The sequence below is a fragment of the Diceros bicornis genome, chromosome 36 (assembly GCF_020826845.1).
Source record: "Diceros bicornis minor isolate mBicDic1 chromosome 36, mDicBic1.mat.cur, whole genome shotgun sequence".
Taxonomy (NCBI): domain Eukaryota; kingdom Metazoa; phylum Chordata; class Mammalia; order Perissodactyla; family Rhinocerotidae; genus Diceros; species Diceros bicornis.
The window spans coordinates 18,620,342-18,648,124 of NC_080775.1; the positions used below are offsets into that span (position 1 = coordinate 18,620,342).

Consider the following 27,783-nt stretch of genomic DNA (forward strand, 5'->3'; position numbering starts at 1 on the left):
TATATCTAAAACTAAATTTCTGATTTTTCCCTACAACACTTGCCCCTCCCATAGTCATCCATATCCAGCAACTCTATCTGCCCAGTTCCTCAGGCCAAAAACCTTAAGAGTCAACCTTGATTATTCTCTCATTTTCACAACCCACATCCAGTCTATCAACAGCTCCTAAGAGCCCACCTGAAAAACATATTCAGAATCTCACCACTTTTTACCACCTCCATGACTTTTCCCTGAATTACTGTCTCCTAACGGGTGTCTCTGCTTCTGCCCTTGCCCTCTTACAGCTTGTTTTCAATGCAGCAGCCAGAACGATACTTTAAATAGTAAGTAGGCTTATGTCACTCTTCTGCTCAAAACCTCCAGCGACTTCCCATTACTCGAGTAAAACTCAAGTCCTGTCAGTCCTTGCAAAACTGCTCTACCCAAACATCCTCCCCACCCCTCCCCACTAGGTCCTACCCCTCTGATCTCAGTTCTTCCTACTCTCCTCCTCACTTAGTCAACTTCAGCAAAACCACGGAGGTTCCTCAAACAAGTCAGGTACCCTCCAGCCTCTGAGCATTTACACTTATTGTTTCCTTTAGCTAGAACCTTCTTTCCACAGACCTCCATATTGTTCATCACCTTTAAGTCTTTCCCCAAAAACCACCTTCACAGTGTGGATCTCCCTCACCACCCTATTTAAAACTGCAAACTCACTCTCCCTCCCCTCAATATTTCCAATTCCCCTAACCCTCCTTTATTTTCCACCATAGCCCTTATCACAATCTCATATGCCATATCTTTTATTTATTTGTTTATTATCTGTCTCCTTTGACTGGAATGTAAGCTCCATGAAGAAAGAAATATTGGTCACTGTGGTTTATTGCTGTATCACCAGGACTTGGCATATAGTAAGTACTGACTAAATATTTGTTTAATCAATCTACCAATCAATCAATTAACCAATCGATCAATTAAAATAGGACTCCAAGTCAAGGAAGCTAGTGTAGGTGAAGATACTAGCATGTGTAAGTATTTTAGGAACCACTGAGTTTTATGGAATTTGAAACAAATAGGAAAGATAGGATCAACTGGCCATATCCTTCTTGAGCTGAAGAATCTCAGTTGAAGTATAGAATGGTTATGAGGCCATGGTGAGTTCTGAACACAGATCAAAATAGACCATGATGAAAGAAACACGCATTGGCAAATATGCATACATAGAAAAAAGCAGTAAAATCTGAGCTAAAGTTATCCAAGGACAGACTTACTCATATTTTGTGACAAGGAAGCAGGCTTTATAATCAAGCAAGATCATGAGGTTTTTATAAACTCCAAGAAGAATACACACACACGTATGTTCGATATGTGTGTGTGCATATATATTTATGTATCATATATGTACATGTATATATATCTACAATATGTTATTTTGACACTTTAATAATATAGCATCAATTAATTTTTAGTGGCAGAATCTATTTTACTAGTTTAAAAAGTATCAAGTCTTATAATTATGAATGTGAAAAGATGTCTTAAATGTTAAACATTTAAACTTAATTTTATGAGGGAAAAATTCTATTTTATAAATGTATTAGCAAATTTGGGATTCAAGAAGGTCTTGAGAGTCTTCACAAATGGTAATTATCTACTAAACTTAATATGTGATGGCTGACATCATAACAGTCTTCACTTTGGCTGAATCTGAATTAAATCAGATTATGAATGTCTGCATAATGTTTAATAAGTTACATGTAGTTCCCCCTTCATCACTGAAAAATGTAATACGTTGAGAGTAGTTTTGCTGTGAAGACAGTTTCACCTGATCATGCATTAATGCAGCAATGTGTGTTGTCTTGCCTCCAGGTGCTGCACACAAATCTAGAATCTTCTCTCCAGGCTGAGGATCCAGAACATGAGTTACTACAGCAGATGGCAAATTCTACAAGGAAAAAAAAAATCAATTATCAATGATTCTACATCATTTTAAATTTCAGAATCACAGAACATAAAGAAACCTCTGGAGGTAATCCAGTAAAGCATCCTCTGCCAAGAGTACATTTTTTGTAAATATACTAGTGTCACGAAATTCACAACTTCCTGGAGTATCTTATGATTTCACAGGACATTCATACACAGACACACAGATGCACACACACGATGAAACTCCCCAATCAATCCAGCAAAAAAGCACATTGTCCTTTCTCAATTCTATGATTCTCAATATACTGGAGGCCAGAGACCTCTTAAAACACAAGAAAGCTCTAGATCTTTTTCTCAGAAAAGGTACAAGATTTTGCAATTTCAGTTGCTTCACCATCTAACTCCCATACAAAAATCCTAGTTTTATGCTGCTAATGCCATTCAAAGACATGTTTGGTTTCCTATCTCCCCACCACTACCACATTTCAGTAGGAGAAAAGTAAAATGTAAAAAAGTCTTTGCTATTTCTGATTGGCACCTAGAAATATATTATGACATTATACAACCCAAATAGAGCCTCCATCTATAGCAATACTATATTAAATCATTAATTCACTATTAATATTAATTATATAAGGACTGCTACTACAGGATGAGTCAGCCTTAAGTAAGATAGAATAATATCACCAAGTAGTTCATTTTTTAAATTAATTGGCAAGAAAAAAACTAGAGGCTAACAAGCATAGGGCTATTTATTTTTAAAGTTTAAAGGTTTCAACTCACTCTCACACCAAAAGACTTATATCTATTAGTATGTCCTCCAGAACTGAGAGAAGGTTAAAACTCTCTCAATTGAATCCAAGACCACCACTTGAAGACAGAAAATCAATGGGGAGAAAGGAAACACAAACCCCTTCTCTGTGGATATATGAAGCATTAAAATCAATGCAAACAATTTAGGCACCTGAAGAGCAGTCCCTTCACACTAAACACTAAAAACAGCTTAATGTGCTATGGATAGTTTCTCTCAGTGGTCTAATTTATTCCAAAAATATTTCAAAATTGAACTCTAATATAAAAACCACTAAAACATGTTTGTGACTACTGGAGACTTGGTGATTCTTTATCTAGAGACAGCTGGTTGTGTTTCATTCCTAATAAGGTAACATTAACATAGTGGTCCAAGATGACAGAAATTTCCAATCAAACATAAGCAATACATTAAGAACCTCTGGTTATGCAATAAGTTGAAATTATGAAATGGTCCAAGCGAAGAGGCGATGACGACAAAGTTTCCTTAAAACAATTTAGTCTACTACCTTCCTCTACAATATTTCTCAATCCTGGCTACACAATAGAATCGCCTAGTGAACTTTTAAGAAATGTCCAGTCCTCTTACATTTAAACTAATTATTGATAGGTTTGTACTTATTCCCATTTTGTTAATTGTTTTCTGGCTGTTTTTGTACTTCCTCCCTGTTCCTTTCTTCTTCTCTTGCACTCTTCCTTTGTGATTTGATGACTTTCTTTACTGTTACGCTTTCTCTTTATCTTTTGTGTATTTGTTATAAGTTTTTGCTTTCTGTTTACCATAAGGCTTATACATAACAACTTATATCTATAACAGTCTATTTTAAGTTGACAACAACTTAAGTTTGATCACATTCCAAAGCTCAATATTTTTACCCTCGCCCCACGTTTTAAGTTTCTGATGTCACATTTTACATTGTTTGATCTTGTGTATCCCTTACCTAATTATTGTAGTTACAGTTATTTTTTACTACTTTTGCCTTTTAACCTTCATACAAGCTTTATAAGTGATTGACCCACTACCTTTATTATATATTTACCTTTCCAGTGAGATTTACACTTTCATATGTTTTCCTGTTACTAGTTAGCGCTCTTTCTTTTCAACTTAAGGAAATCCCTTTAACATTCTTTCTAAGGCTAGTCTCGTGGTGATGAACTCCTTTAGCTTGGTTTGTCTAGAAATATCTTTATATCTCCTTCAATTCTGAATGATAACCTTGCCAGGTAGAGTATTCTTGGTTGAAGGGTTTTTTGTTTTTTTTTTCTGAGCAGTTTGAATATCTTGTCCTACATCCTTCCGGCCTGCCAAGTTTCTGTTGACAAATCTACAGATAGTCTTATGGGAGTTCCCTTGTACGTAACCAGTTGTTTTTCTCTTGCTGCTTTAAAGATTCTCTCCTTGTCAGTAAATTTGGCATTTTACTTATAAAGTGTCTTGGAGTGGGTCTCATTGCATTCATCTTATTTGGAGCTTTCCGGGATTCCTGGATCTGGATGTCTGTTTCCTTCTTGGGTTAGGGAAGTTTTCACCACTATTTCTCAAGTAAGAAGTCTACCCCTTTCTCCTTCTCCATTTGGGAGCCTGAGAATGTGAATGTTAGTCCATTTGATGTTGTCCCATAAGTCCCTTAAGCTATTTTTACTTCTTATTCATTCTTTTTTCTATTTGTTGCTCTGACTTGATGAGTTCCACTGCCTTGTCTTCAGTTTAACTGACACTTATTTCTGTTTCATCTACTCTGCTGTTGCAGCCCTCTAGTGTATTTTTCAGTCCAATTATTGTATTTTCAATTCTGTGACTCCTATTTGGTACTTTCTTATATTTTTCCATCTCTTTGTTGAAGTTCTGTGTTCATCCATTTTTCTCCCCAATCTGGTGAGCATCTTTATAACCACTACTTCGAACTCTTTACCAGGTAAATTATTTATCTCCATATCATTGAAGTTTTTTTCTGAAGTTTTATCTTGTTTTTTCATTTGGAAATATTCCCCTATTTCTTTATTTTGCTTGATTCTCTGTGTTGGTTTTTATGCATTAGATGAAACAACCACTTCTCCCAGTCTTGAAGGAATGGCCTCGTGTAGGAGATGAACCCTGTCATTCAACCTTGCTCTAGCTCTTTGTCATCTCTCAAACCTTTATGCGTGTCCAAGCAGCCTATTTTATTTTCACTAGCTCCCAGAAGTTAAGGGTCCCAACTACCAAGGCCTATCAGTGTCCCAAAGGGGAGCATCTCAGTAAGCACCTAAACTCAGACTGATTGAAAGCCAGACCAACAGACAGCAGCTTTTAAAAGTATGCAAATACATACAGTGCTGTGGGACTGCAAGCAGAAGCACCACTGGCCACCAGAGCCAAGTGATCTGGAGGTGTCCCCGGGTAGCAGTTGCAAAAATTGGGGCTTTAGCAAAATGGGATACAGCAAAAGCAGTTCTAAGAGGCAAGTTTACAGAAATAAATGCAGAATAAAAAGGTAAAAGGAAACACTATCTGCCATTAAAGGAACTCAGTCTGGATGAGGAGACAGACACGCAAGTTTCCAAACACGCGAGTTTCCATTCTCCTGGTTCCAAATAGGAGCTTTAATGCTATGGTCAATGCCACTTCAAGTCACATGCACATAGCATGGTTAAATGTAAGGATTGAAAGTTTTATCAAATCAATGTTTATGGAAAACCTTAAAATTAAGGAATTATTTGCACATGATAAAAAATAACTACCTTTTTCCTCACAAAATGTTATTAAAATATTTATCTTAAAATCTTAATTCATTCTTGTTAGTATAATTTTCTGCAAGATAGCATTATCCTGCTGCCACTGGTCTTTATTAAACTACCCTTAGTTTAAGCTTTTGGATTTTCCACTTCCTCTGGAGCACGAGTTAGCAAAAGCCTAAACTGGAACAGAAATTACAATGTAGTGGAGTTGGAATTATGGGTCAGAGTCCAATCTCTACCACAAATAGCCAGGTGGTTTGGGGTCTGCCATCTGATTTTATTCATATGCAAAGTGGGAAAATAACATTTAATTTACCTACCAAAAGCATTTGACAGTCTGACTCAGAAGGGATCTTGAAATTTTCAATTTACAATTGAGGTAAGGAAGAAACAGCTAGGTAGAGAGATATATGTAGTAAATGATGAAATGTCCATAAAGATATCTTTTGAATTGTAAGTCCCTATACAAATATCATGCACCACCATCCAACATCATAATATCAGTGTACATTTCTTTTCTCCTTAACTGCTTTTAGAATACCTACGCATAAAGCAACAAATATGTCCCGCCCCAAAAACGTTAAACTCTGGTATCTCCCTGTTTAACTACAGTTATGTCTCTATATGGCTCCTTCACAACCATCATTCCTACTGCATCTGCTCTGGGAACTCAGATGCACCTTAGAGGTTTAGTTTCCTCCATTTTCTTTTTTTTTGTTTTTGTTTTTTGTGAGGAAGATCAGCCCTGGGCTAACACTCGTGCCCATCTTCCTCTACTTTATATGGGACACCGCCATAGCATGGCTTGACAAGCGGTGCATCAGTGCGCACCCGGGATCCAAACCTGTGAACCCCGGGAGGCCAAAGCAGAGCACACGGCACTTAACCAATACACCACAGGGCCAGCCCCTCCTCCATTTTCTTTTGATGGACGATACCTTCCTGGCTTCACTTCCTCTTCTATCTTCTTAAACCCCAACATTGACCAGCTGAACCATTTTTGAACAAGGAGTCTCATTTTTTGGACACCCTGCTTACCTTGGTTCCATGATATAAGCCACCTCCTTAACTTAATGTCAACACAAAGAGTGGGGATGTGGAGAGTTAACAGAAGAGCTTTAGTGACCTTCGTTTAAATAAGGTTGTGTTTAAAACTGTGTCTGACACAGCTACACCTCTTTAATAACTTTGTTTTACTGTTTTCAGTTCAATTTTTAGAAAGCAAGTGGCATTTTAGGAAATCTTCCAGAAAGTTTTAGTTCCAAAACTCGGTGTGCTTCTGAATATTCTGTATAGCTTTGTTAAAAATACAGCTCCCTGAGCCCACACTTCTGTAGTAATTTCAGTTTTTTAGGTTAGGGGTGAGACTTGCCATTTGTATTTTTTTTTTTTTTTTTTTTGTGAGGAGATCAGCCCTGAGCTAACATCCGCCAATCCTCCTCTTTTTTTGCTGAGGAAGACGGCCCTGGGATAACATCTGTGCCTATCTTCCTCCACTTTATATGGGACGCCGCCACAGCATGGCTTACCAAGCAGTGCGTCGGTGCGCGCCCGGGATCCGAACCAGCGAACCCCGGGCCGCCGCAGCGGAGCGCACGCACTTCACCGCTTGCGCCACCGGGCCGGCCCCTGCCATTTGTATTTTTAACAAACCCCACCCCTAGTTGCTGATTCTGATGCCAAACAAAGTGTGAACATCACTGCCACAGAATACACTCTCTCTTCAAATGGAGACTCCCATTCCTGAACACGGGGAGACGGTAAAGTGGTACAGAAGAAGCTGCACTGCTGTCTGTGCTATCCGTGGTTCTTAAGGGAGGACACGACTGAGACTCAACCACGGTGCTTTTAAAGGTCATCAGTAAAAAACATTCATGCTGTGGCTCCACTCACTGGCAATTCAACGTAATATTTTTCAGGTGGGGCCCTGTACCCTTATAGTTTCAAAAGCGTCACAGGTGATTCTATTTGGTATACAATGGTAATGATACATCTGCAATGAAAATAAATGCATGCTTTGGATAGCAGTATTTCGATCTGATTTCAGTTAATATGTTAATAAGTATACAGGCAATATTGGAGTTGTTATTCAAAGGACTTATAAAAGCAATATCTTACAAAAGTCTGTAGATTTACCACCAGTCTCTTTTTGTTTTTTTTAATATTGCCACTACCAAGCCCTGAAAGTAATATTTTATGCTTTCTCCTTTCCTCAATGAAATTACATTTAAATTCAGAATCACCACTGCTAGTTTATATTCAATACAAGACAGCAAGCCCTAAAATAGCCTTAATAACTCATGTAAAGCGGTTTCCTGGGAACAGACTCTGGACTTACTAGTGTCTGAAGCCACCAGTCAATGCTCATCAGGTCCACTGGTGTGTTAGGTAGTGAAGACAGAGATGTGGGCCTTCTCCTATCAGTCACACAGTCACACAGAATTCAAGTAACTTGCTTTAAACAGCCAAAGTGGGGAAGGAGACTGGCTTTTCAGCAGTTCTTGCTTCTTAACAATACTTATCTTCTCAGGCTGTAAAATCACAATTGCAAACTACCATGTAAAGTTAAAAATAATTTCCTGAGGTTTCAGTTGTGTTTTCCACGTGTCAGAACCAGGGCCAGCAAGTAACTGGACAAGGATCACGGAGCCCCAGATGCAGCTTCCTGCCACGCACGGTCTGTGACCTTGAGCAAGACCCAACATGGCTGGGCTTCATCATTTCAATTTTAGAATGAGAGGGTTGCATGCGCTTACTCAGGGCTCTTTTAATTCTAATCATGAAGATGATGAAACATTGTGTTTCAAGATATTTTACTGAAATTTTCACATAGGAAAAAGGCCTTTAAAAGGGCCTTTAAAAAGTAGATATAATGAGACTTTTTGGTAGGAAGGAGCTCTCACGATAGGGTAGAGGAACACTGCAGATATGAACACTGCCGCAGCTCGCAGGATTATCACGTTAAAAGTGAAGGGCACCAGCAGACCTGCTATCTTGCAGACAAAGAAGCGAGGGACAGAGAGAGGGTGACTTTCAGGGACTGTGGACTCCAGTTCCGGAGTCACTTTCTGGCAGCAATCCAGATGCTTAGTCAGGCTCATGAACTAAGGTGCCATTAGTCCATCAGTGTGAACTGCTAGGCTGTACGAAGGTGAGATGCCAGCCCACCAACTGTTTTCCTTAGTCATGCCTCTTACTCAGTAACGGCTCACAGTCCCAAGAGAGGAGGCCTGGGTAGATGAGCTTGTAGCTGCGAAGCACAGGAAAGCATCCAGCTTGCCTTTTGAAGGATCAAACTCAACGCTGGCTTCATTAGCCTGGTGGTGCCTACTAAAGGAGTGTGTGCTCAGCCATGGACCACTTTCTATGAGTGTGGCTATACTTACTGATCTCTGGATCAAGAGGCATCTTACTGATACTTGCCCTTACTCCCCTTCTCCCCCCAAAATAAGCAAATTCATTATTTATCCACTGGTACTAGACTGGCAGAACTCAAGATTGGTTAGGAATCTTGAGTTTCTCGTGAATCTGATACCTCATATTTTGACGGTTACTATTTTTTGAGTGTGTCCCTGTGCCTGGCACTGTGCTGAGAGCTCTGTGTGTTCCAGCTCCCTTCAGATTCACAAAACCCTCTTTAAGATGTGGGAACTGTGCTTTGGAAGGTTTCCATGCACCGGGTCATACAGCCAGTTCATGGACAAGGTGGGACTTGCCCAGGCCTTCTCAGTAATACAATGACTGCATCCTCTTCTACTTTCCCACAGAGCCACTGGGCAGAGCCCTGACTTCGATTTAACCACAGCTCAGACATCTTATGAATTTTGTGCTTTTAATTTTCATTTAAAGACAGTTTCCAATTGTGATGTTTTCTAGAACTTGTTAAAGATATTGAAAATGTATACAGTGAAACATATGTGGCATGCTGGTGTGGCCACTTAACAATGAGAATGAAATGTACGAGGAGTAAGTTTCCTTATGCTGTTACAAGGAAGGAGAGGATGTTAGTGGGGAGCCCAGCGATGGTGACGTCCATGTTCGTATCCATGCATGACCCAGCTGGGAAGCTTCTCTCCAGCAAGAGGAGCAGAGTATGGGTACAAATCTGGCTACTTTTAAGCTTGAGGCAGACCATGGAACACGGGAAGAGCACAGAGCAGGAGGCAGAAAGCTAAAGGGCCACACAATAGAAAGACAAGACATTCTCAGTTTCTGAGTACAATCAGGTGCTGCATAACAACGTTGCAGTCAATGACGGACCATATACACGCCAGTGGTCCCGCAGATTAGTACCATATAGCCTAGGTGTGTAGTAGGCTATACCATCTAGGTTTGTGTAGTATGATGTTCCTACAACAACAAAATCACCAAATGACTCACTGCTCGGAACGTATCCCCAACACTACGCGACACATGACTGTAATTGGCATGGGGTTTTGTTTATTTTTTTTAGAGAGAACACTGGAAGGAAACACCTTTTTTGTATAAATTCGATGAAGTGTATATTTACACTGAACTTCAGGCAACTGCAAACAGTCTGCCATTGTAATAAGAGACCTTATAAACAGACAAAAGCTGACATCCTGGATAAAAATGTACCAGCTAAGCCTAGAGAAGTGAGAAAAGGAAGCAATACTGTGTCAAGATAAAGGATTTCTGAGCCTTCCATGGAAGGAATAAGTGGCATTAATATAAAACTTGGCTATACAGCATTTATAATTTACTTATATATACTTAAGCTTATGTTGCAACAAGATATGTTGGACACATTTTTCATTCTATAATGGGGGTTTCATCTTCCTTAATTCCTTTGTTGTCTGCAGAAAGGTCCAGATTATAAATTCCCTTTTAACATCAATAGCTATTCTGGAGCTCATACTGGGCCCACTCATCAAGAAGAATCATTTAGAAAAAAGTTCTCTTCAAGACTTTTCCCTCCCTGGACAGACTACAAATTACTTATCAGTCCAAACAATTAGGGGAAACCTGACATGTACCTGAATTTAAATAAAATGAACAAGATACACAAAAGAAAAAAAGTAAATTGTAGATCATTTCTTTCTCACTATTTCTCCCAAATTCTTCTATTAGGAATTGGAGGGGGAAAAAAATCCTATAAATCTATGACTAAAATTGTGGTTAATATTACCAATTCTTTTTAAAAGTAGAAAGATTTGATTTTGTAGGATATATAAATAGATGATGATAGATAGATAGATAGATAGATAGACAGACAGATAGATAGATATTCCTGAAAACTTTTCCCTGATTTTTTTCTGCCAAGAGTAAATACAAATAACCACGGAGTCTATAAACCCATCTCTTGAGAGACCTATGCTGAGAAATTTCTGCAGGCGTACCTGGAGTTCTTAATAAAAATTCCAAGACGGCTTATGGGAACCATAAAAGATTAAGAAAACTTTGGGGACCCAGGGTCAGGACTGACTTTCTCTCAAAAGGTGTTGACAGATTGTTATGATCGTCCTCTGAGGCGGTGCATGAAGTACAGAAGGAAGACAGGTCGTTCCTTTTAGAGTCAAGCAATGGTTTTAATTTAAAAAGTTTATCTCCCAAGTTGATCATTATCCATTAAACTTGGCTTTGAATGATTCTGGGCTGTTTCAGAACAACTAACTTGTCCTCAAGGACAACGAATTATCAATATTAAGGGCGTTCGGAATATTATACTTTTGATTTTGTTGACACTTTCAAAAAATGAATTTTAAATAATTTTCAAACAGCAGAAGCAACCCTGGAATAAATGTACATTTTTTCCAAGGATACCTTCTTGGATGGGACAACACTAACTTGAATAAGTTTGTATACGCTTGATTTTTTAAAAATTACTCAAATTATTTGAGGATCAAAATTCATTTTTTAATTGGTTTTTGAAATATTAGAGATATAGGACATTTTTTTAAATTTTTTGATTACCAACCTGGTTACTAAAAGGCTGGTTCTCCTTGACCCTCTAGAATAAGGGAAGTCCATAAGCGCTAACTATGGAAAGCACCATCACTTATAATGCATCTCCTTTGTAAAACTTACCACAGGTATAATGAATAATGTTGTTGTTACTTCAGTGTTGTTTCCTGCCAGAGTGTCAACCTCACAGAGCAAAAGCTGTATCTCCCTTGTTGGGCTCTGTGTTCCCTTAAAGAAGGAACCTTGCACACAGAGGAACCCAATAAATACTTGATTAATTAAAGAGGAAATTATTTGATTAATGAGCTAATTATATCAAGTGTAACCAGTTCAACTGCAGAAAACATAATTCAGAACTTTATATCTCCAGCCCATCATCTTATCTCCTAGAGCTTAGGCTCTATAGTTAGGGCTAAGGAAAAATAGATAATTTTATCCCCAGTTGATGGGCAAGAGAATTAACACATCTTTTCAGAGGGAAATTTGGTAATATGTATGAAATCTTTTCAGATATAAATACCTTTTTATTTAAGAATGTGTCAAAGGAAATAACTAAGAATGAAATGTTTTGGATGTGTGCAACAGACCGAATGTTTGTGTTCGCATAAAATTCATATGTTGAAATCCTATTCCCTCAATGTGAGGGTATTAGCAGGTGGGGCCTTTGGGAGGTGATAAGCTCATGAGGGTGGAACCCTCACGAAGGGGATTAGTGCCCTTATAAAAGGGACCCCAGAGCGCTCTCTTGCCCTCTTAACATCATGTGAGAAGATGGTGGTCTGCCATCAGACAAGGGCCCTCCCCAGAACCCTATCATGCTGGCACCCTAATCTCGGACTTCCAGCTTCCAGTACCGTGAGAAATAAATTTTTGTTGTTTATAAACTATGAAGTTTGTGGTACTTTGCTTTAGTAGCCTGAAGTCAGTAATATAATGTTTTTTAAATAGTAAACAAATGTCTAATAACAGTGTAGACACCTCTTATGCACCCCTGAGATGCTGCCAGCCTCACCCGCCTCTTGTTCCGCCCGTCTCTGTGGCAGGCCCTCCGGTGGGCTCTTCCCGCATCTTACCTCGTGTTCACTGCACTCCCACTCCAGGTCTTCCCTGCTGAAGGGGAGGGGAGGTGAGGTGAATCACAGGGAGTCACACCCAAGGCGGCACAACTTTGACGAGTGGGTGATTGAAGCTGACAAGCAGCACCCTCCCCCACAGACTGTCCTGCGACAGGCTTTCTGTGACGTCTCGAGAAGAGTCCGGAAGGATTAAGTAATCAATCAGACTTAGCGGCAGCCAAGTCAATAATGGGTCCTCATATTGTTTCATTTTCTCCTTTGCTTTACTTTCGTCTCTCACTTCTATTCTCTAGAATTGCACTCCTATATAAGCTCTTTGCCTCAGCTCCTGCTTTCTGGGGAACCGAGAGGTTATCTCTAACTGGTTAAATAATCCACATTATCTATTCAGTGGATACAGATATGTACAGCCATTAAAAATGACACGGAAAGACAACAGCCTTTAGCTTTTTTTTTTTTTTTTTTGCTGAGGAAGATTGGCCCTGAGCTAACATCCATGCCCATCTTCTTCTACTTTACATGTGGGACGCCTGCCACAGCATGGCTTTATAAGCAGTGGGTACGTCCACGGCCGGGATCCGAAACTGTGAACCCCAGGATGCCACAGTGGAGTGTGCAAACTTAACCACTATGCCACCGGACTGGCCCCTGACAACAGTTTTTTAAATGAAATAAACTTGCTACGAAATTGTATGTTTAATATGATACTATTTCAGCTTTTTAAAAAGCATGTATATAATTTCTAAAATGTTGGATAGAAGGTGGAATTATACATGATATCTCCTTTCTTTGGTTTACTGATTTTCTAAATCTTCTAATTTTGTAGTTAATTTTTTTAAAAGGAAAATTCACTTGGGTATATTTGCTGTAAAAATTTCAACTGGGAAATATAAAAGGAACAAATCTAAAAGCTATAAACAAAGAAGAGTGAATTGATAGACATTGAGGGTATTATGCAAAGTGAAATAAGTCAGAGGGAGAAGGTCAAACACCGTATGATTTCCTTCATTAAGTAGTAGATAATAACAACAATAAACAAACACATAGAGACAGAGATTGGATTGGTGGTTACCAGAGGGGAAGGGGGGAGGGAGGAGGGCGAAAGGGATAATCTGGCATATGTGTGTGGTAATGGGTTGTAATTAGTATTTGGGTGGTGAAAATGATGTAATCTATGCAGAAATAGAAGTATAATGATGTACACCTGAAATTTATAAATGTTATAAACCAATGTTACTGCAATAAACAAAAAATTAAAAAAAAAAAAGAGTGAATTGAAATTATTTCAAGAATTATCATAAATATGAAGGAAAGTGAAACTTTATGAGAAGTTATGAAATAAGTAACTTTACAGTATTTCCATGAGATATTATGTCAGGTAATAGGAATTTTGAAAAATTAGACAATGAGTACAAAGTGTTATAAAAAAGGCTGTAGTCTTTCTTAATGAAAGTGGCTATAAGAGAACATGTGCCTACAAGTGGCTAAAAAAGAACATGTGCTTTTGTAATCAAATAAGACCTGGGTTTGAATCCTGGATCCTCACTTAGTAGACACATGACCATCGGGTTTTTATGGGGACTGAATGAGATGTGTTAAAGGACAGTGGCTTCTACACAGTAAGGACTCAATAAATTAAGGGAATTAACTATTACAGACTAATAATATTTGAAAAAGTAAGTGTTTACTAAGCTAACACATATCGTTCTATTGCCACAGATATGCCCCAGTAAGTCACAGTTGATACTTCTTACAATCACTCCCGAAAGCCAACTGCTTTCTCTGAAACCTTCACTCAGAGAAGGCCATAGGGAAATAGGCCAACGTGACCGAAGATGTCTTGAGCAGATATCTGAAATGCCTCTATAGTAATTTACAAGTGTCAAAGTAATTAAACAAGGAGGCCTTTAGACCCAGGTGGCTGTAACGCCTTGCTAGCCTGTGTGAGCAAACTGAAACCTAAGCCAGAGTCAATTCCTATAAATGCACTCGTAACCCAGAAAACAAAATTTAAGAACAAGCAATCACAAATAGCCAACTACGCTTTCCCAAATAAGGCAACTGCTTAAGCCGTAGCCAATCAAGTAATTTCCTTGCTTTGCTTCCAGGTCAGCTCTATAAAACCCTTTCCGCAGCTCATGCTGGCATGGCGCTCCTAACCACTTTTGGTTTGGTGCTGCCTGATTAGAACTGATATTTGCTCAAATAAACTCTTGAAAATTTGAATATGCCTCAGTTTATCTTTTAACACAAGTTATTATCAGGGTTTAATTGTAGATGTTCAAATGATAACTTTGCTCTAAAAATACAACGCAGTCAATATTCAGCATTTGTCATTATTAGAAAATTCTTCTTCCATTAAGCTGATTTCTGCCTTCCTTTAGTGTCTACCCCTCTGGACCCTGTTCTGCCCTCTCCAGCAGAGTGCAAGTCAGTCACAAAGCTTTACTTTGGAAAGTCTTACAACACTGAAGTAAGGGTAGCAACAAAGGTTTTAAAAGTTTCTAGAGAGTGAATGATCTGACAGGGTCTCCTGTTCAGAACTTGCCACCCACAGTTCTCTGCATTAATTTATTCCCTGCCAATACCTTTGGTTTTGTTCCTGGAGATACTCTGTTTTGTTTTTTCTTTTAAACAAAAACAAAGCACTCAGTGAGAAATAAGCCATAACAAAATAAACACACAAAAACTTGCATAACTTTTGATCACTAGAACTGTGTGGACTTAGCTAAAACTGTAACTGTTGGAGAGGAGAAGAAAGTGAAGATCACAGAATTAAAGCAAAATATAATCTATCTCCCCATGTTTGTCAGCTTGTACTCTGTAAAGGCTTTTCTTGCATTTGTTTAGAATGCTTCTTTGGAAATTCTTTGTCGTGTACAATTTTCTAAATAAGTTTAAAATAGACATTTTTATTACAGTTTAAATGCAAAGCAGTTTGGAAAGAATACCACTATTGGTTCCTCTTAATTCCTTCATTCCTATCCTTGCCATGGAATAAAAGTACCGAACAGAACCTTGATGGAGACATGTAAAACCATTCGGTGTCAGAGGGTCTAGACATTTCTGAGCCTCATTTTATGGACTGAGGACCTTCAAAGAATGATGCATCTGATCCCTATTGCTATGACTCTACATCCCTACACATCCTTCTTTTTTTTTTTTAACTTCTGTACTTTAAGAAAAACAAAAATAGTACAATTTAGAGAAAACCAGCTAAGAAATGGGACAACTAAGTGGGTGAAGTATAACAGATAAGCAGAGAAAGAATGGAAACATAAAGATGTTATTCAGGAGTTGGAGGCAACTACACAAAAAATGCAGCCAACCAAGTGCAGAAGAGAGGGAACAAGGATGTTTGAACTCAGCCGCACAGGTATGCAAACTTTTCAACTGCCTTTGCTAAAGTCTTTTGATCTGGTGTAGATACAAGCTCCCTGAATAGGGTCTCAAAGGGCTTAAGGAAAGTAACTCTGTGTCCTGCACCATCTGGCCTTTAACTGTACAATGCTGCATTTTAAACAAAACAGACGCTAAGTAAATACGTGTTGCAAAAAAGGAGTGAATTCTTATCGCTTTGACATCTTCCTAATTTTTTCCAAAAAGTATACAGGAATTTTGGATAAGGAAATCTTTGACCAGATGGACTTAGATATATACAGAACATTTCATCCAAAAGCAGCAGAATACACATTCTTCTCAAGTGCTCATGGAACATTCTCCAGGATAGATCATATGTTGGGTCGCAAAACAAGTCTTAGCAAATTTAAGATTGAAATCACATCAAGCATCTTCTCAGACCACAAAGGTATGAAACTAGAAATCAAGTACACGAAAAAAACTGAAAAATTTACAAATACATGGAGATTAAACATGCTACTGAAAAATCAATGGGTTAAAAAAGAAATCAAAAGAGAAATTAAAAAATATCGTGAAACATATGAAAATAGAAACACAACATACCAAAACTCATGGGATGTAGCAAAATCAGTTCTAAGAGGGAAGTTCATAGCAATAAATGCCTACCTCAAGAAACAAGAAAAAAATCTCAAATAAACAATCTAACTGTACACCTCAAGGAACTAGAAAAAGAAAAACAAATAAAGCCCAAAGTTTGTAGAAAGGAGGAAATAATAAAGATCAAAGCAGAAATAAATGAAATAGAGACAAAAATAGACAACAAAAAAGATCAATGAAACCAAGAGCTCGTTCTTAGAAAAGATAAAGAAAATTGACAAATCTTTAGCTAGATTCACCAAGGAAAAAAAGAGAGAGGACTAAAATAAAATCAGAAATGAAAGAGGAAACACTACAAATGATACAACAGAAATACAAAGGATCACAACAGCCTACTATGAACAATATATGCCAACAAACTGGACAACCTAAAGGAAATGGATAAATTCCTAGAAACATACAACCTTCTAAGACTGAATCATGAAGAAACAGAAAATATAAACAGACCAATTACTAGTAAGGAAATTGAATCAGTAATCAAAAACCTCCCAACAAACAAAAGTCCAGGACTAGACAGCTTCACTGGTAAATTCTACCAAACATTCAAGGACGAATTAACACCAATCCTTTTCAAACTATTACAAAAATAGAAGGGGAAGGAATATGTCCAAATTCATTTTACACAGCTACCATTATCCTGATACCAAAGCCAGACAAGAACACCATAAGAAAAGAAAATTACAGGAAAATATTCCTCATGAACACAGATGCAGAAATCCTCACCAAAATATTCGCAAATAAAATTCAACAATATGTTAAAAGGATCATACACCACAATCAAGTGGGATTTATTTCAGGTACGCAGGATGGTTCAACATCCGCAAATCAATGTAATACACCACATTAACAACATGAAGGATAAACATCATATGATCATCTCAATAGATGCAGAAAAAGCCTCTAACAAAAGTCAACATCCATTTATGATAAAAAGTCTTAACAAAGCGGGCAGAGGGAACATACCTCAACACAATGAAGGCCATACATGACAAGCCAACACCCAACATAATACTCAATGGTAAAAAGCTGAAAGTTTTTCCTCTAAGATCAGGAACAATACAAGGATGCCCACTCTCACCATTTTTATTCAACACAGTTTTGGAAGTTCTAGCCAAGCAATTAGGCAAGGAAAAGAAATAAAAGTCATCCAAATTGGAAAGGAAGAAGCAAAACTGTCACTATTTGCCTAAGACATGGCATTATTTATATATAGAAAATCCTAAAGATACCATCAAAACCTGTTAGAACTAGGAGCTGGCACCATGGCCTAGTGGTTAAGTTTAGCACGCTCTGATTTGGCAGTGTAGGTTTGGCTCCCAGTTGCAGACCTACAACACTCATCGGCAGCCATGCTGTAGTGGCAACCCACATACAAAATAGAGGAAGATGGGCACAGGTGTTTGCTCAGGGCAATTCTTCCTCAGCAAAAAAAACAACTGTTATAACTAATAAACAAATACAGTAATGCTGCAAGATATAAAATCAACACAAAAATCTGTTGCATTTCTATACAATAATAACAAACTATCAGAAAAAAAAATTAGGAAATAATTCCATTTACAATTGCATCAAAAAGAATAAAATACCTAGAAATAAATTTAACCAAGGAAGTGAAAGACCTGTATACTGAAAAATACATGACATTAAGGAAAGAAATTAAAGACGACACAAACAGAAAGATATTCTGTGCTCGTGGATTGCAAGAATTTATTTTGTTAAAATGTCCAAACTACCCAAAGCAATCTATAGATTCAATGCAATTCCTATCAAAATTCCAATGGCTTTTTTCAGAGAAATATTAACAAATAATCCTAAAATTTGCATGGAACCACAGAAGACACCAAATAGCCAAAGCAATCTTGAGAAAGAAGAACAAAGCTGGAGGCATCATGGTTCCTGATTTCAAACTCTACTACAAAGCTACAGTAATTAAAATAGTATGGTATTGGCATAAAAACAGACACATTGACCAATGGAATAGAACAAAGAGCCCAGAAATAAACCCACACATATATGGTCAACTACTTTACAACAAAGGAGCCAAGAATATACAATGGGGAAAGCACAGTCTCTTCAACAAATGGTGTTGGGAAAACTGGACATCCACATGAAAAAAAAGAAAGTAGATCATTACCTTACACCATACACAAAAATTAACTCCAAATGGATTAAAGACTTGAATGTAAGACTGGAAACCATGAAACTTCTAGAAGAAAACATAGGCAGTACACTCTTCGACATCAGTCTTAACAACATATTTTCATGCACCATGTCTGAATGGGCAAGAGAAACAATAGAAAAAAATAAACAAATGGGACTACACCAAACTAAAAAGCTTCTGCACAGCACAGGAAATCATCAACAAAACAAAAAGACAACCTAACAATTGGGAGAAGATATCTGAAAACCATACATCTCATAAGGGGTTAATCTCCAAAATATATAAAGAACTCATGCATCTCAACAACAAAAAAACTAACAACCCAATTAAAAAATAGGCAAAAGACCTGAACAGACATTTCTCCAAAGAAGATATACAGATGGCCAACAGGCACATGAAAAGATGTTCAATTCCTCAAAAAATTAAGGATAGAACTACCATAGGATCCAGCCATTCCACTGCTGGGTATTTACCCAAAGAACGTGAAAACACCAATGCGTAAAGATACACGCACCCCTATGTTCACTGCAGTATTATTCACAATAGCCAAGACTTGGAAGCAACCTACGTGCCCATCAAGGGATGAATGGATTGGGGCCAGCCCCCGTGGCGTGGCGGTTAAGTGCGTGCACTCCATTGCTGGCAGCCCAGGTTCGGATCCCAGGCGCGCACCGGTGCACTGCTTGTCAGGCCATCCTGTGGTGGCGTCCCATATAAAGTAGAGGAAGACGGGCACGGATGTTAGCCCACGGCCAGTCTTCCTCAGCAAAAAGAGGAGGATTCGCACGGATGTTAGCTCAGGGCTGATCTTCCCCACAAAAAAAAAAAAAAAGGGGACAAATGGATAAAGAAGATGTGGTAGATATACACAATGGAATACTACTCAGCCATAAGAAACGACGAAATCCAGGGCTGGCCTGGTGGTATAGTGGTTAAGTGCGCATACTCCACTTTAGCGGCCCGGGGTTCACAGGGTTGGATCCTGGGCGAGCATTGACACGCTGCTTGTCAAGCCATGCTGTGGTGGCATCCCATATAAAGTAGAGGAAGATGGGCATGGAGGCTAGCCCAGGGCCAATCTTCCTCAGCAAAAAGAGGAGGATTGGCATCGGACGTTAGCTCAGGGCTAATCTTCCTCCCCCCCAAAAAAACAAACAAACAAACAAAAACAATCAAATCCAGCCATTTGTGACAACATGGATGGACATTGAGGGTATTATGCAAAATGAAATAAGTCAGAGGGAGAAGGTCAAATACCATATGATCTCACTCATTAAGTAGCAGATAATAACAACAACAAACACATACAGACAGAGATTGGATCGGTGGTTACCAGAGGGGAAGAAGGGAGGGAGGAGGGTGAAAGGGATAATTAGGCACATGGTGTGGTGATGCATTGTAATTAGTATTTGGGTGGTGAACATGAGAACATGATGTAATCCATGTAGAAATAGAAGTATAATGATGTACACCTGAAATTTATACAATGTTATAAACCAATGTCACTGCAATAAACAAAAAATAAAAAAATAAACGTCCAGTACTCCTCTAGAAGAGTTAAATCAGAATTTCTGGCAACAGGGCCTATGCATCAGTGTTTTAAAAATCTCCCCAGGGTGGGCACAAGGGATGAAGGGGTGCATTTATATGGTGACTGACAAATAATAATGTGCAGCTGGAATCTCACAATGTTATAAACTATTATGACATCAATTAAAAAAAATCTCCCCAGGTGATTCTAACCTGCAGCTAGATGTGCACCATTGCTATGCTAAAGGGATTATCAACCTTAGCTCCACATTAGAATCACCAGGGGTGATGTAACCATCCTGACCCAGGCCCCATGCCAGCCAGACCAACTGAAAGGAATTCAGGTGGTAGGGTCCAGGCAGTAGTGTTTAAAGTTCCCTAGATTGTCCAACCTCATCTGGCTCTTAAACCAATTATTTACAAGAAACTAGGCAATGAGAAATTTAAGTTTCAGGCACCATTTTTGATTCCAGTTAACCTAGAACATAACTGAGAATAGTTGTTGGATTTAAGTGTTAAACCTTTAACCGACAATTTTTTCAATTGTGAAGGGCATCTCAGATTATTTTATAATTCTGTGGATTGTGTTTAAGCAATTCTAAAGTTTCCTTTTAGATTTTGAAAAACCAAATGAAATTTGCACAGTTGTAATTTTAATGATTGTATACAACACTCCCATTAACTTTATAAAGCACATCCTTGTGTAACTTCAGGTGCTAAAATGAAAAACATTCAGTTATCACTAGCCCCTTAAACCCCACTCCTAAAAAAACACCCACAATGTGAAGCTTTTGCATTAGCTGTTGGAGGCAACAAAGAATACAGATTTGGGGATAATTGTTGTCCAGAGAAGGTAGGAGGCATCCAAAAAAAAAAAAAAAGCACAAATTTCCCCCACGAATTGTCCCAAGGGAAAGTATATAATTCCACCTATTCTGTAAAGTAACTTCAGCAATTGCATAGAATGGACAAAGGCTACTACTTGCCAAACTCTTGTGCTTACTAAATATGATTCTTCAAGGTATAACTTGTTTAGCCAGTCACGCTATGAACTATCTCATCTTCACAAGTTAACCGGTTACTGAACATAATTCAAGAAAAGGTACCAGTTTTCTTAAATTGTGAGCCACTGCAGGCTTAGGAAAATAGGCTCAAAGCACCTAGCACAACGGCAAACTTAAAAAAAAAAAAAAAAAAAAGGCTGGCATAGATTACCGATGAAGAATCTGTATGATTAAATATTAGGTTATATCAGATGATGATAAACACAAATCTGTTTTTCTATTTGTTCACACCGGAAATAATCTATGGATTTAGAAAACGTCTTTTGGTTAGATACTGGGAAAGCAAATGGCATCTGCATTTAGGCTCCAGTTCAGATACTCCTCATTACTAATTATATGACCTTGTTCAAGAACCTAACAGATCTGATCTTTAGTATCTTCATCTTACATTGGGAATAATAACACTGCTGCTACCTAACCAGCAGATTGCAACAAATCAAATGAGTTAATGTACATGAAAGTACTTAATAAACTGAACAAGGCAAAACAGATGACTTGTTATACCACAGCAGTTGATAACCACCTGACAAAATCTGTTAGTAGTAAACCATTTGAATCTTCCTCAACGTTACAAATAGAATACTTACACGTATAGCAAAAGCATGCATTGTTAAAGATTAATATTCTGAGATGGAAATCAATAATTATAAGAAGCTTTATATTAAAGCACCCTTGGGCAAAGGAAGATACAAAAAGTAGTTAAAAATCGGTTGAGAAAAAGAAGAGTGTTTACAAAGTTATTTATTACTGTAAACAAAGATAGATCAGAAAACATACAAAGAGATGACAAAAAATATGTCAGAAGAAGTGAAAAAAACATCCTTAATTAGCAGTTACCAGAGGGGAAAAGGGTGGGGGGGAGGGCAAAGGGGGTAAAGAGGCACATATGTATGGTGACAGATGGAAACTAGACTATTGGTGGTGAACACAATGCAGTCTACACTGAAACATATATAATTATGTACACCTGAAATTTAAACAATGTTATAAGCCAATATGACCTCAATAAAATAATTTTTTAAAAAATTCTTAGATTTCAAATAATTCACTGATGTTTCAACGTTACTAAATGTTTTACTTTTATAAATACTTACCTGTAAAAATATGTAGCTGGGCAGTATGTTGTCAAATGAAGGGCTGAGATATACTGGTTCTGTCATTCTTACGCCTATACCTCTGAAAAGTAAGAAATCTAACATTAGTTAGTATAAATTACATAATCTATACAAACTCCATTTCTAGGAACATACCCAAGTAACAGGTCAAAGATAAATTGCTCTGCCTTTTTACAATCTTTTTTACTCAACACCAAAATACTTAAATATTCCTGTGAATTGTTTCTGAATTTTGACCTGCAGTAGGAGGCCATTAGAAGAACTAAAAAGAATAAAGTTACATAAATTTTTCATTTAGGCACAAATGAGTGTCTTTAGAGATCTGAACAGATTTAAAAAGCAAAGAACATCTGCATCTTTATTTCTTGATTCATTCTAATCTTTCTGGTAGTAGATTTATGATCATTGTTATTAGCCTTTCAATGCAACAAACAATCCAGTTTGCAAGGCACTATGTGAGGTACCTACACAAAAAATAAAAATATACTTAAGGATCATGTTGATGCTAAGCAATGACAAACTTGCCACACTGCTCTCCTCTCTATAGAGAATCATCGCCCAGTACTGACACAATCCCCAAAATGACCTTTGCCAACTTTGACCCTTTTTATGAGTGGCAGTGGAACTGATCAGAGCAGCAAGGGTCAGGAGCCAGGTGGGCAGCGATTCACAAAAATAAACATCGCAATCTGAGAGAGGCCGTCAACGGGCGAGAAAGCACACAAACACCATTAGAGAAAGCCTGGTGTATCAGGCCAGACCACAGCGAGCAAGACAAAGGGGGAAATCAACACAGTGTTCTGGAGATTAGAGGAACACAGAAAATAGTGCAGTCTAATCATAAAAGCAAGGGTAAGAACCAGGATTTCAGTTAGGCACAAGGGTACAAGCAAAGGAGAGGCCGAGTACGGAGAACAAGAAGAGGGCTCAGATACGGTCACTAGACAAGTTCATAGCTTATGAACCAATCTTGGCAGAGAAGCATCTACACAGATGGTTTGTACCCTATCTGAGGTAGGCAGGGGGGCTAATATTACTCACAACACTCCAACAACCAAATGTGTGGGTTTTTTCCTCACACCAACCACTTGTCCAACTCTCTGGACACCAACTGGGTGTCCACCAATTCAATTCTGACACCACCTGGAGTTATCCTCCGACTCCACAGGGTCAAAGGCTCAGTGCAACAAGACTGGCTCCACTCCAGATGTCAGCTACACAGCCCAGGTTGCCACCTGTACTTCTGATCAACTGGCTACAGATTTGGGGATTCTGATAACTTTATAATTTGCTAGAACAACTCACAGAACTCAGGAAAACACTTTACTGTTACCAGTTTATTATGAAGGATACAACTCAGGAACAGCAGAATGGAAGAGATGCATAGATGAGGTATGGGAGAGGGGCATGGAGTTTCCACGCCCTCTCCCAGTGCACCACACTCCCAGCACCTAGATGTGTTTGTGAGGGATCAGAATTGGCCACCCAAAAATGTGTTCTTTGCCTTGATTATTTTTAAGAACAAAAGACTGAAAGAAACTTTGACCTCCCCCTCTAACTGTCTAAAAGAACTTAAGATAAAAGGCCTGTCCTGGGGTATCAGTAGACTGGGAGGATCTTTGCTAAGCCCATTCTTATCAAAGTTCCATCTATCAAACATTTGCTTTTCCATTTCCATGTGAATTGCCTTCCTCCCCCTTGAAGCCCCAAACCACCACCCCCAACATCCTCCTTTGTCTTTAGCTGAAAATGGTATTTAAGGTGACAGCCTCTTGCTCAGTTTTTCTGGGTTTCTCCCATGTATACATGTTATAAAGCTTTGTTTGATTTTCTCCTGTTATTCTGTCTCATGTCAATTTAATTCTTAGACCAGCCAGAAGGACCTAGAGGGTAGAGGAATAGTTCTTCCTTCCCTACACCACTAACCCATGAACTGGGCCTGTGCAAATGCCCCATTGATGACCCTTTTGACATCAGGGAGCAAAAAACTCCACCCTCAGATCATGCTAACACCACCATTTTGTTAACATGCATCCTATAAAGAGCCATGAAGCTTGACCCGGCTTGCACAGATCATCAATTACCTCACTTCTCCTTACCTCCTCATCCACACTTTAGACAGCACTGCCCTTTTATCCCATAAATTTTGCCCCAAGCTCTGGATCTGGGAGACAGATTTAAGAACATTGCTTCCTATCTCTTTGCTGGTCAATCTCAAAATAAAGCCTTCTCTTTTCTCAAAAGCAGATGCCGTAATAATTGGGTTTTTTTATATGCATCAGGCAGAGAAGCCACTCTTTGTGGGGTAACAGTATTACATATGTTTCTTTTAAAACTATTTTTGTAATATATATCTCCATATAACAATGCAAAGCAAAAAATCTCATAAGATAAACATTGTTAGTAAATTAATCTACCTCTATGAGTCTACCAATGATTCAACCCAGCTGGAATTCAAGACACCAAAGGGTGCAAATTTACTAGCTGAATAACAACATACCATTAGTAGAGTTTACTACAAAATTTTAAAAGAATATAAATAAGAAACAGGGTGTACATGTAGCATTTCTTTGTCATGTAAACATGCTTTTTCTCACATAGGTAGACAAAGAAATCATAACAGCATAACTGAATGCTGAGTTTAAAAACTGAGTTTAAAAATCAACAGTTTTTTGAAAGATGGCTGCCTCCTACTCCCACTAACCAAGAAAACATTACTCAAAAAAGTCTGTCAGCACAATTACTGGAACTACCACATCAAATAATGTAAGAGGATGAAGAGTGTATCATAAATAATGAACTAAATGAGGCAGTCAAAATATCAACTCCTTATTACAGACCCAAACACAAACAGCAGAAATATGCTTTATCTTCATACTTATAAAGCCTTGTAACGAGAATAAATTCTTTGTTCTTGGCCATTTGGAAAGTACTGCTATCTAGAACTAGGGAATCCAATAACCTGACTCATCAGAAGAATTAACTTCAACCATAAACCCAAATTACTGCAACATGAAAAACTGTTCCAGGAACCAGGGATGCATTCAGTTCCAGATGGAGAAATTCACAGCTTTCAGTATGTCTACATCAGTTGTCAACTGTGGAGTAATGGAACTGTCCACAGAACTCCTCAAGCAGGCTGAAAATACTAAGCAAAATAAGAAAATAGACTGTCCATAGATTTAATTTATTCAGAGCCAGGAGCAACCAGAGATGATTTAAAACTAACTATATTTTAATTTAGTTTTAGTAAACCCAAACATTAATTTTTGACCACAAATATTCAAAGTCAGTGAATGCTGGCTTTCTGATAAATTTATTTTTAATTAAAAGATTGTTTTCTTTTTAATTTATATAAAATCATAAGCTTTTCCCTTCACAAAATCAGAATGTTAAAAAAGATATGGATAGGTTCATCTAATTCATCCTTTACCAAGATAAGTATTGCTCTTCAAAGATGCAAAAATGTTCAAATTAATAAAATTCAAAGGAAAAGTAAAATTATTTGCCAATTACTGTGTGACTAGTTGCTTACTTAGGCTCTTTAATCTGAGCATTTACTCTTCTACCTAAAAGCATGTTTTCCAAAAACATGGAAATATGGGTTAAATAATTATTTTCCAGTTGAATTTAGACCAAAAAAACTTTCATATAATCCAACTAGATATATTTTTTACATTGTTTTTAATTTTCCTTGAATCACAAAAATGATGCTTTTTATTTCCCCCAAACGACACTTGATGACATACTTCAGTTCACGTAGCCCGTTGAAGATTTCTTTGCGGCTTAATTCAGAAATCCCATTTCCAAGAAATACTTTTGTTCCATCAAATTCTTTGGCTCCTTTCTTACATTTGCCTTTAATATCAGAGTATACAGAAATAATATCTCCAGCTTTCATAACTAGAGGAAAAAGAAAATCATGTGATATTAATCTATACTTTGGTAGAAGAATAGTGAAAATTCTTTAAGCTAGACTGGGGACCTGTAGGGACATCAATACTGGGCATGAAGCAGTCTAAACTGGCTCATTATCTAAATATAATCCCTAATAGAAAATATGACTTTTTACTTTTAAATGTTCCCTAACAATAAATTTAATTGAAGATTTTTTCTAGGAAAATATAGAATAGTCTTCAAAACATTCTATCTCAATTGGAAATCTTTAGCTGAGCAAAACAGGAAGGATATCTTCTATTTAAATTATTTTCCCCAAACCTAACATTCTCTAAAAGACTTCATATAAATCTTGATATCTTTGGCTCAATCCTCAAAGTTCTACGTTTCCTTCAAAAGGATTCCTCAAAAATGTACACTAAAATTCCCCAAAGAAATCTTTCTAAATCCTATAACCCTGTTGGTATTTCTTCACAGTTTTCCTGTTATAGCATTTAAGGCAGAGATTTTAACGATAAGCATATACATTCATTCATATATGTGTGTATATACTTAGAACACCTTGAAACTGTACAGTTTCAAGTGTACAGTATACAGAGTTGATTTATATAAAGGCTGATTAAATCTAGCTTTGTAGTCATTTCATTAAATTATCTTCAGTAACAAATCCCAGTGACATTAATAATGGGAAAATGGATTCCACTTCCAAAAAATGTTTTAAGACTTAACCTATTATAAATTCGCCGAGACCATTAACCCAACAACAGTAGTGAATAGACTATTGGCTAGAGCTGGAAGGACTGTGTAAATCACAGAGCCCAGGGGTCAGTGAACTTTTTCTGCAAAGGGCAAGTAAATATCTTAGGCTTTGTGAGCCACATAAGGTCTCTTGGCATATTTTTCTTCGTAGTTTTTTTTTTTTTTTTTTGGCAACCTTTCAAAAATGAAAAAACCATTCTTAGCTTGTGGGCCAGACTTGGTCAGTGGGCAGTAGTTTGCAAAACTCTGACGTAGATCAAATTATTTATTTCACAGACAAGATAATTGAGGCCCAGAGATTGAGTAACTTCCCAGTAGATCAAAACCCATGTTTCTTGATTTCAAGTCCAATAAATTAGCACTGAACCACAGTGACTAGCTTACTAAGCAAATGCAGTATGTCATCAGTTGAGTGAGTAAATTAATATTGAGTTTCATCCCTATATTAAGATTCCAGGTTCTGAATGTTCCCCTCCCAAGTGACGACAGCAGCCTGAGGTTTTAGGGCAATGGAGTCAAGAATACAAACAAAATTTCACTGACATCTTACACTTTATTAATCAGTAATGATCCTCTAAACAAACATCACACAAATCCTTCTATGGGAAGGAAAAAACTGGCAGACAACTTTATATGGATGCCTAATTTGTTAGTCCATATAAATAAATCCCTCACTGGATATACTAAATGCAAAACTTGGAAAATTTTTGGTAAAAATAAATTTGAAACACATCTAAGCTATAATTTAATAAATTTTACATGTGGAAATGCATATAAATTTTAGAGAATCTTTATTTTACAGAGAA

At 37.7% G+C, this 27,783-nt stretch overlaps 1 protein-coding gene across 7 annotated transcripts in view; it reads right to left on the minus strand.

Annotated features, from left to right (window-relative positions):
* The window catches only part of NSUN6 (NOP2/Sun RNA methyltransferase 6), a 70,508-nt gene that overhangs the window by 29,133 nt on the left and 13,592 nt on the right, over nucleotides 1–27,783 (minus strand). For all 7 annotated transcript variants that reach the window (XM_058532507.1, XM_058532506.1, XM_058532504.1 and 4 more), the window contains exons 5-7: nucleotides 26,071–26,224; nucleotides 22,301–22,382; nucleotides 1,805–1,924 (exon numbers count right to left, since the gene is read on the minus strand). In XM_058532507.1, coding sequence (XP_058388490.1) covers nucleotides 1,805–1,924; nucleotides 22,301–22,382; nucleotides 26,071–26,224 — 356 coding nt within the window. The remainder of the gene's footprint in view (nucleotides 1–1,804; nucleotides 1,925–22,300; nucleotides 22,383–26,070; nucleotides 26,225–27,783) is intronic.